Source organism: Necator americanus, chromosome IV, assembly GCF_031761385.1.
Source record: "Necator americanus strain Aroian chromosome IV, whole genome shotgun sequence".
In the NCBI taxonomy this organism is placed as follows: Eukaryota; Metazoa; Nematoda; class Chromadorea; order Rhabditida; family Ancylostomatidae; genus Necator; species Necator americanus.
The window spans coordinates 22,403,212-22,414,133 of record NC_087374.1 but is presented as its reverse complement, the minus strand read 5'-3'; the positions used below and the strand labels follow the sequence as shown (position 1 = coordinate 22,414,133).

The following is a 10,922-nucleotide window of genomic DNA, read 5'->3' as shown; positions in this document are numbered from 1 at the left end:
ATTACGTGTACACATCTATGGATGGGCATGGGCTATGCCTTCATGCAGTTCAATCTCTCATCGTCTCTCATATGGTGTTTTGCTTCGCTTTCATGAAGAGTTGTACAGCATCCAGCGAACCTCCCACTAGATGTTCTTTTCCCGGTCTCTGGGTGTTCTTCGTCATTTTCGAAGATGATTGCAATAAAATCCCACTTTTTTCGCCTCACTTACAAAAGTGAAATCGTCCTTTATCTGCTGTTGTTTGCTTTATTAATAAACTTCTGACAATGTGCTTCATCCTACAATCTAATAAAAATATGAAGAAAAAACATTCCAATTGCAACAGCTATTCTGTACTTCCCTATTTTAGCTAGAGAGGGGCTAAAACTAATACGAACACTTAACAAATATTAATTCTGCGCCAGCAGAATACAAGACACATTTCGATTCCGTGAATTTACAACTGAACTTCGAATCGTTATCGACTTTCTTCATCATTACTCCATGCAATTATGTCCACGTTGAATTGCGATGCTCTTGCGACACGTCTACCTCACTTATTTTAGCGAATTGAAGAGAAGGAATAAGAAGCAGTTCTCCAGGAGGAGACTTATATTGCCACTCACTGGTGTTTTATTTACTTATTCACTTCCATTAATATTGCACCATTAAAAGGAAACCATATTAACTTCAACTCAAAACTTAACTAAAACTTAAAATTAAAGTTATGCAAATTCTTGATTTTTGCACCGGTGCTGCAAAATGTTTTGTGGGAAGCAGAACGATGAAATTTTGGCATTCGGAAGATAAACATTTTTCACCGCGATGACACTCGGTGAAGGAATTTATCGAAGAAAAACTTGTCTCAGAATGTGTGCCACAAAGCAACTGAAATCAAACCAGCCTTCAAATGAAGTGAACACAGTTCCCGTTCAGAGGTAAGCTAATGCGTAAGATTTTATTTATGTGGCAAAGTCGAATGATCAAAATCTGATTAGGAGGTTTTTTTTCAGAATTATCAATTTTTTTTTCTTTTCAGTTATTATAATTAATAACTAATTATTAATTAATTAATCTTTCAGTTGTCAGAATTAATCATCTCTTTTTCCTTTTTTTCGAAGATTTTTACTGCACTTCTGAAAGTAAATTTCAAGACATTTCCCCCAAATAACCTTTAAAAGAGGTAACAGATTGCTTTCAGCCGGATCCTGCATTACTTAGTTGTCTTTGTCGGAAATTAAACTCAGTTTATTGCATGATTGTTGTGACTTAAATTTTAACTCATAATTTTTAGCTGGGTCATCACAGAATCGTAGGAGTTTCTCGCGTGCCTTTTTTTAATTTTTTTCCGATTTAATTTTTTGGTAATTCTGTCATTGTTTGAACTTGGTGGTGTAATCTTTCATTTCATTAATCAGTTATGGATTACAGAGATGAAAAATGAATTATTCTTAATTCTTCTTATTTTTTAAGTAGCTCTTTCTCAGTTTGAATATTGTGCGACTGCAGTCTGACTTCTCACACTTTGAGTAGACCAGTGGAGCGAGAAATACTTCAACTCCAGGGATTCTCTCTTTTTAGCCTTCTCCTGGAGCAAAGTGCTAGTTCACTGCTGCTAGTGTTGAATCTTTCGCATGTGCTAATTTTCCTCAATCCAGTGCCTCTTTCCTCTCCTTAGGTTTAAGATTTTAAGTGCTAATTTTCTCAACGTCTACACTGTCTTGTAGGCACATATCGCGCTTGCTTTGTGTATTTTAGCTAAACTTTGTCGTTGTCTTCTCTTATTTCTTGAAATCGCTCCTAACTTTCGAAAATTGTGGAAATGCAAACGTGGTTCATGTCATGAAAAGAATGAAAAGAAAGTGAAATCGTAAGTCTGTTTATTCATTTATTTGTTTATTTATTACGCTCAATGGCGTGTCAAAAAAGATGTGGCAAAGACAACACACGAAAGAAATGCAGTGAACACATAGTGAAAAGACAGAAAAAAGAATACAGCGAGTGGGGATCAGTTCCATGTACGATTTTGGCCAAGGTAATTTAGTGCTTAAACACATCCAGAATTGGGAAGGAAAACTAAACTAAGTATTTAAAAGCTGTGGAGTTGTCAAAGTATAAGCAGGCTTTAGCTTCCAGTGGCATCCATTCACATTCACCAGCAAAAAATTAATTAGTAAGTATAATATAATATAATATAACATATAATTTATACAGTAATAGGATAGATTAATTAATTAAATTAATAGCTTAAACTAACTTATCATTGATGAATTTAATAACCAGCAAGTTGGAGTGGTTTTTAAAAGACTGCAAGGAATCATCGGACCTGTATTTGCTTCCCTCTGGTGATGGCACTCAGTACATATTTGACTCGACGGCCAACATCTGCTCTTTCGCCACCCACACAGCACAGTGCAGACCGCTGGCCCCGTGCCACAGCGCGCTGTCCCGTTCGCATTCGCATTCGATCTCTCTCTTCGAACAGCGGGCGCTTTTTCCCTCGGCATCGCTCGTATTGTGTGAGTGTGTCAGTTCGGTTCCGCCAAGCTCCACACAGATCGCCAACGGAGCTGATGGGGAAACGGTTCGTTCTGCTTTTCATTCTCTCTCCCCTACTTCACTTTTTCCTCTTATTAAAATGAATCCAGGCTGATTCAAGAGTACATACACTTTTCTTGTTTTTTTTTTTATACTTATGTATGCCAATACATGTTGACAAGGTAGTAATACATTTTTACTGATCATTTATGGCAGAACAGTCGGGTGTTAGGTGAGATCTGCTAGCCGGAACAGCTGGCTGTGTTCATATATTCCTTTTTCGTCGTCGTATCGATCAATTATCTTCTGTCCATGAAGTTGCAACTTCCTAATCGAATGGATACTAAGTTGCATCAAATTTCATAATCGCGCGGATTTTTTCTTGAATAATAAGCTAATGAGTCCAAAATTGTAAGATTAGTATTATTATTACCAGCATTATTATTATTTTTATTATTCACGAATTCATGGAGACCGAGAACGATAATTTGTCCGCATAGCGCGTCTCTGCCTTTGCATGTGCGGTAGGGGGTGAAACACTGATAAGGGGTTCATGACAGCTACTTATCGTTGACTTAGCCGTCCACAGTTCAAACACCAGAGAGCAGTTTTTAAAAGGAATTTCCGCATATTTTCACTTTTATGGAAGAGAATTCTCTTTTCTTTACTCCTCTGGAAAGGTGCAAACGTCCAGATCAATTTTTGATTTAGCGCAGATCCATCAAGAGATGGTTTAACGGAACCACTCCGAGGATCAAAGGAGCACTCGAAGGAATCGAATGAGCCGCAAAAGTTATCAAAAGAGTTGTTGGCTGGATCTCGCAGAGCACAAGGATCAAAATGGCCCACATGGAACTTAGCGAAAACGGCATTGATGGTTTCCATAGGTGAGCAGTCAGTTACTTGAGCGTTTAAATTGAACTTGTATTATTTTATTTTCTTATTAGTTGCGTTTATATTATTTTATCACATTGATATTCTATATTATTATTTCGCTGTTTTCTGTTTTATTATTCACCTTTATTTATGAAAGCATTGCAACAGTACCTCTTTTTTTCTTTTTATTGTCTGCATCTCGAATGAGTGTTTCGGTACCTCATCATAGCCATCCTAGGCTTCTGAACGAATGCATACTGGATTTCTTTGGATCTACGGATTTCTGGAACCTGTACGGATTTCACCTAAATAAGAATCTGTTTCGCTTTTCTTTAATCTAGCTTTAGCACCTTAGAGAGCAGAGAAGAAAAACTCAACGTTTCGTTGTCGGGGCGCAAATTTACACTTGACTGCTTTACTGCAGCGAATGAGAAAGAGCGGAGATCGCGCTGCAGGTTGCAGGCGGCCACCGCCTTGGCCGTGCACGTACACAGCAGCTTCAAGGTGGGGAATTGAGCAAAACCGTGTGAACTTACATTAATGCAGTGGATACTGTAGAAATTTTGTATTGCTCCAGAAAATTGATGTTAACGTTGTGTTCCTCAACAGAGATTTCAGGATTAATGGAGCTCAACTCCACAAGTACACTATTTTCTCGTGCTTTTGGATTTTTACAGCACTATTTCTGAGAATATTTTTATTGGAGCTGAATATGTCTAAAAGCTGCACGAAGTCAAAATAGCAATTAAATTAATTAATTTACAGCAAGAGTTATCACGTTTTGAGGAAAATGAGTACAAATCGTGCAGATAATCCGGCGCACTCCACTTAACTGCTGATATCTAACCGCTCAGTAACTCCATCGTATAGATGGGTACGGCATTACCCTCGAAAATTCCTCTGTCTCTAATGATTGATTTGTCGTTGACCTCGCATTGATTTTTTGTTCAGACTGGTAGTTGTTTGCCTACATCAGTACACTATCCATCTAAAAAAGTGTAAATAGTAATCTTAGTGATAGTTCAGCTTAAAAAAACGAAAGATCGAATTAAATTTCGAGCAAATCCAACATATCAATCAATATATCGATCGCTCAACAGAAGCTAAATATCTGCCCAATTTTTTCGCATGAATTTTCACGTTACAAATTTTTCTAGGTGGAGGATTCAACTTCGGCTACCAGTTACTTATCACTAATCCAGCACAGGAAGCCCTTATCCAGTTTCTGAACGATTCGTACGCTGAATATCATGGGACACGACAAGATCGTGCTGGACTAGAGGTACATGTGCTTACTTTTAGATCGTATATTTTTACTTACCGTTAATTTTCCAGTTCATATGGGGTGTTATCGTCTCATCACTTTTTTGGGGTGCTACAGTTGGCTCATTAGTGATACAAACGGTTGCGGATCGACTGGGAAGAAAATATGGAATCATTTCAAACTTTGTGCTTCAAGTGTTCAGCATTGTACTCACAATACTAAGCTTTTTTGTGAGTAATCTCGTAAAATTCTGGAAATTCAGTGCATGAAGTCAATTCTTCAGACGAACAGCTACATTCTCTACACAGCGTCTAGAGTTTTACTTGGTATTGCTATCAGTATTTCAATTGGAATAGGCCCAATGTTCATAATCGAATGCAGGTTCTACTCTTAAATTATTATTTCTTACTTCCGCCTACAGTAGCCGCTGGTTGCTCTGGTTTTTTTTCGAATTGCTTTAAGATCGGTGGGGTTAACTAAACCGGTTATGTGCAACGTTTCTCGACTTTCAGTCCTGTAGCTTGTCGTGGACTGATCTCAATGTCGACGGGGGTTATGCTCCAGGTAGGACTCGTCGCTGGCTCTATAACTGCCATGCCAGAGGTGAGTATAGCACCGTTGGTTTACTATGTACAATTCTTCCGCTGTCAGCCTACAAAAACAGGACTTTTCCTAACAGACAACATGATTTTTTCGATCTTTATCTAATCCTAGCGCTATTATTTCGCAATTTACGAAGAATTTTGAGTGATTCTCATGTTACACTTAAAAGTACAAAGATATTAAGCACAGATAGGCGTTAATTTAGTAACTTTCTCCATCTATCATTACCTTTGTTAGGAACTTTTATGGAATCCACTTGAAAACTACTGAAAAATGATGTCGTTCAATGAATAAGCAAAAACAACTTCTCAAAATTCATTTTCTTATCAATGCAGTCATCATTTACAGATCTTTGGTACTACAGACCTGTGGTGGGTCGTATATGCTGTGGAGGGCGTACTCACTTTTGTGGTCAGCGTGTTTCTGTTCTGCATTCCAGAAAGTCCAAGGTTTGCGTTCACAAGCAGTGGTTTCCTATTGTGTGATGCCACTTCAGCAGTCGTAAATTTTTGGATGATTTTTTACGCATAATTTATCTTCTAGTTTTCTGATGTCAAAGGGTAAAAAGGAGGAAGCAGAGAAGGCGCTGATGTTTTATCACGGTATCACGGAGGAGGAAACTCAACCATTACTAGCAGCGATGAAGAATGCTGGTAGCGGTGAACGACCACTCGGCTTATTTGAGATTTTCACGGTGAATCCCTCTTAATATACTTGGAGGTGATTTCTTAACGATCCTAACCGAATAATTCGGTTTATATTCAAGGACAAAACATGGCTTTGCGGATTCCTTGTCGGTGTTGGAATCATGTCCGGTACGATTCTATGTGGAGTTGCAGGTAGAGTGCAGTTCAAGATTTAACCACTATTGAATTGTAGAGTTAATTAGAAGAAAAAGTGTCTGTCGTAGTTCAATTTCGTTGGGGATGTCTCTATTCGCATCCGAGTCGACCAATTCAGAATCGTACGAGGACTTGCGGGGGGAGGAGGAGCCGATGTGTCAATGTGTCAAAGCATTGTTATTGTCATCCCAGGCAGGGATGCGAGGTACCTATAGTCAACCCCGAATAAATGTAAGGCTTAGTTGGCTTTGGGGCAGGTTCGAACCACCTGCGGTGCAGTGACGGTCAAAATTCTTACTGTCTGCACTACAGCTACCCCACCTCCTCCCCCTATTATAGAAACACTCTGAACGTCCGGTTAACGCCGGACTTCAGACTTTCTGTGGCGTTCGCCTCGGTCGCGTTCACCGATCAATGAAAATTAATAGTAGCGGCATTTGCTGTGAAATTAGACTGGTGCCTTTCTAATAATACTTTCCCCTTTTTAAATATAAAATTAGGGGCAAGATTTCTTAGATTTCTTTCTAAATGTTCCACATTTGGAGATCATTTAAACGTCAGCTTTAAATACTCCTTCGATACCAACATAATACAGATACCATTTGAAAATGTTTTTTGAAGTATGGATTTTCTTCCTATTTTCCCCAATAGTTTTCTCAGAATGATGATTTAACATAACATGAAGCGAACAACATCATCGTACTGATAAAGATAACGTTCCACGTCACATTTGTAAACTGTTGGACACTATTTGAGCAGCGAGTTTCATTCGTATTCCCACTTTCTGAAAAAGGCATCATACCAAGTTGAGGCAAATGTGCAAGAAAATGGACACGCGGAGGAGTTATAGAAGTGAAAAGCAACGCGCGCTGTGGACGGGGCTGTCAAACGGTTGCAGCGTCTTATTCAACTTTTGCGACATGCAGATGAAGTTATTGCGCACCAATCTGACGTCCTGGAAGACGTCCAGCCCATTTTATAGCTATCTCTGGCGTCGGCGCACCAATTCGACGTCGGTGGACCCTTCTCACTTCCCATTTTTGGAATTTCGTTTCACACACGCACACACGTCTGACAGAGTAAGCCCGTTATTATATAGCGTGATTATGGTATTGATTTGTTGATTATTCATCTACCCCAATTGTGATATTATCAAAAATAGCAAAAATTAGGGATTTAGTGTTTAGAACGCAGAGAAGTGCGTCACAACTACGTTCACATTCTTTTTGTCCTTTTTCCTAAATAAGCTGGCGAAGCTGCAACAATCTGGTTCAATTTTGCAACAAAAACTTTGGTTTCATAACTTCTCCCACGCAGAACAACTGCATATTTTATGGAAAGACAAACTTGATGTCGTAGTTGGAATATTTAATTTATTTTCGGGCCAATTTTTTAATTCAAACGAAAAATCCGAAGATTCACTAGTATTCTCGTTTTCGTTGGCATCCATCCTCATTTTTTTGTGCACGGGTGACTCTCGCACATAGGTGCGATAGTTAGAAGCCGGACCTTCCTCAGGTGAAGGGGGTTTAGCTCATGGGGTGCAGCTCAAGTGAAGGGGGTCTTTTCGTCAATCACCTAAAAGTGAAGGGGGGTAATTTCGCCAACCGTTCAAAAGTGAAGGGGATCAGAGCACCGGCTCCAATTATCGCATCTGTGCTCTCGCACCTTCAATTCTATTTCACTCAAACCTTATTTTTAGCTGTGAACGCGTTCGCGTTCGAGATTCTTACAAATGTTGGCCTGGATCCACTTCAAGCGTCGCTTGGCAATATGGTTATCTGTATAATGGCAGTTGTGAGTTTTGTACGCATAGCTCTCAGTTCAATTATCCATACGAAAATCTTAAGGCTCATGCTCAGGATACGTGAGATATTCACTCAACAATAATTCTTTCGCGTTATTTCCTCAGAACCAAATGGTAATTGATATTTCCAACAATAGATATCCTCATGATCCCAGTCTATTTCGATAAAAATAGAAAAAAAGCTGAAATACCGAACATTTTCTAATTCTGATAAGTTTTTTGACGGATTCTCTCCTTAATTTTTGTTTCAGTTCAGCAGTTTGCTACCAGATTTGAGATTCATAACAAGAACAAAAAAGGATAACGTTATAAAAATTAGAAAGTAAAAATTGAACCTAATCACACTAATTGAACTTTTAGACACGTTTTTCACCACTAATTAAGTTCTTGTGAGAGCATTTGTGAATTTGACTTTGAATATCTTATTGGAGAGTATTAAGAAATATTCATAACACGTTCTCCTCATCAAGCGGTTCTTTGATCTAACAGCTGTTCTGTAAATCCCAGCTTGAAATCCCAGGAAAGAGCTGGTAACTGATAAGGAGCTAGACTAAGACACTTTTCAAGAATTTGGAATAAGACCAGGAAAAACTGCTTTCTGCATTCAAAAACTGCACAATCTGAAAAATCATTTCTTGGATGCAACTCATTGAATCAAATTAATAAAATTAAGTAATTAAGTAATTGGAAAAAAACTAACATTTATGTTGATCTTTTGATGAATATGAATTCTTTTGAATTGCTTTCATGTTCAAAGTATATCAAATCTCAGCAATTGATTCCGGTTATTTATGTTTTCTTTTTATGCCAACGAGGTTTAGGTGAAACTTTTTATTGGCCTGACGTTTCGAAACTCGTCTTTTTCAAAGGCCTGAAAATGGTTGGAGGTCTTTGATACCATGCATATCCCATCAAACTCCTCCTCTCTCCTCGCCAACCCTCGATATTGTTCCAAGTACACCACGCAAGACCTTAAAAGGAAAACAACTGACCAGGCCTTTGAAAAAGACGAGTTTGTCGAAACGTTAGGCCAATAAAAAGTTTCACTTAAACCTCGTTGGCATAACAAGAAAACATAAATACACTATCAAATGCCGAGGTTTCAAGAAGAGAGGACTTGGAAATTCCGGTTATCATTTCTCAAATGAGTTCAATAAAATAGAAAAGATGAGATATTTTCTGTTTCTCCTTTGGAACATCAGGAGCACAGGGGGGCGCGCTCCGCTATTTTCTTCCATGCGGCTATGGATGTGATGGGTTTGCGTTCCGATGAAATCGGCTCTTTCACCACTTCCTCATGAATTCGTTCCGCATCTTGTTGTTTACTTGTTGTGCAGTATGGTTTTTTTTCAGATAGGTGTGCTCGCATCCGGAAGACTAGTGGAAAGTTGGGGGCGAAGGCCACTCTTGATCTATACATTCGGCGGTCTTGCCATCATAAACTCCCTTATTTCTGGATTTATGCTATGGTTTGAAAGCAGTCCGGTAAGTGGTCGTGATTTTGAAGAGAATCCACTCCCAGCGCAGGTGCAATTCCTTTGCAATGCTTTTTTCCAGATAGCTCTCATCGGTTGGTGCGTTGTGCTGAGCATCTGTTGTTTCAATTTGCTCTTTGCTGCTGGCCCTGGACCAATATGTTTCTTCGTGGCTGGTGAACTTGTAGGTCAAAACGCACGAGCAGCCACATTCACCTGGGTTAACATTGCAATGAACGGATTGTAAGCAACATTTTTGGATTGTAGATCAATACATGAATGATTAAACGTTTTTCAGCCGTACCATATTACTTGTAATTTACTTCCCGGTAAAGAATTTACTAGGGGGTCCAATATCCTACTTCGTGCTGTTCTTCCCACCGTGCGCCTTTGCAGTGACTCTCTGTTATTTCTACCTACCAGAAACTACCGGTAAAACACCAGAGGAGGTAAGTTATGATTTATGTTGGAAATCTGGGAAGATTTATTTCATATTTACCCACTTATTTACCTATTTGTCCATTTATTTATCTAATTCTATTTATTATTTTATTTATTATTTATTTCATTTCATTTACCTATAATCATTCACATATGTCTGAACCAAGAATAGCAATTCTATAGCATTATGTATATGTATCATGAAAAGGTTCCAAGAAAGAGAACGGTAAAAAGACAAAGTTAAGAAACAGGGGTGGAAATAAGATAGAAAGAACACAGATTTCTAAGAATGCATTTTTGTGCCAACTTTGGGGTTTGCTGTAAGAATTCGCCTAAGAAAAAGAAAAGAATCAAAAATCTGAGAATCAAAACCCAGAAACTCTCTGCTGTATGTATATTTCCCCAGGCAGGAAAATATGGTGAAATTAAATATAAATATGAAATATAGGGTAACCTAGGTGGAAAACGAAGTCCTGCAATGAAGGTTTTTTCAATGACTTTTTGGGGCGCAGCATTTTAAGTCAATAAATTAGGAAAATTAGAATATTTGGCCTCTCCGTGTTCCTCAACCCAGGTAGGCCACTAAACATTCTTATTTTTCCTAACTTATTGATTAATTATAAATGAGGAAAAATTAGAATATTTAGTGTCCTCCCTGGGTTGAGGAACACAGGGAGGCCACTATATATTCGATTTTCTGGTCTGCCATCAATCCGAACACAACCACAACTCTTGTTTTTTGGCAACATTAGTGATACAGGGGTGGAAGTGTGGACCTCTAAAAACCGTTGAAAAAGAAGCTCAAATTGAAAGACGAAAAAACATTGAAATCCAATTTCTTCCCGTTCGTTAAAAGTTGAGTGGTTGGTAGTTGAGTGGTAGTTGAGTGGTTTCTTTTAACAAATTGTGTTCACTTATCTCTAATCTATAATCTAAAACTGAATTGTATTCAAATAGTGCGTGCGAGAAAAGGATGAAGCCTAAGCAAACAAATGAAATTTCAGGCAAGAGCCGCTATGAAAAATCTCCCTCGTCTTCGTGGAGGCATGGAGGCGGATCCGGAAAAATCTCAGGACGAGAGCTATTGATAGATC

General features: G+C 38.5%; 1 protein-coding gene across 2 annotated transcripts; it reads left to right on the top strand.

The window, feature by feature from the left end:
• Positions 1-2,555: 2,555 nt before the first annotated feature.
• On the top strand, positions 2,556-10,916 carry RB195_002350 (uncharacterized protein; the record flags this gene model as incomplete). Of its 2 annotated transcripts, none has more annotated exons than XM_064199581.1 (14): positions 2,556-2,566; positions 3,232-3,407; positions 4,554-4,678; positions 4,732-4,890; positions 4,944-5,041; positions 5,173-5,263; positions 5,612-5,712; positions 5,807-5,957; positions 6,030-6,102; positions 7,808-7,902; positions 9,266-9,397; positions 9,470-9,630; positions 9,686-9,836; positions 10,833-10,916. In XM_064199581.1, the coding sequence occupies 14 exons, from the start codon at positions 2,556-2,558 to the stop codon at positions 10,914-10,916; spliced, it is 1,608 nt and encodes a 535-aa protein (XP_064055461.1). The 2 variants fall into 2 exon arrangements, with proteins under 2 accessions (XP_064055461.1, XP_064055462.1); XM_064199580.1 differs by lacking the exon at positions 2,556-2,566 and adding an exon at positions 2,730-2,752.
• Positions 10,917-10,922: the final 6 nt, after the last annotated feature.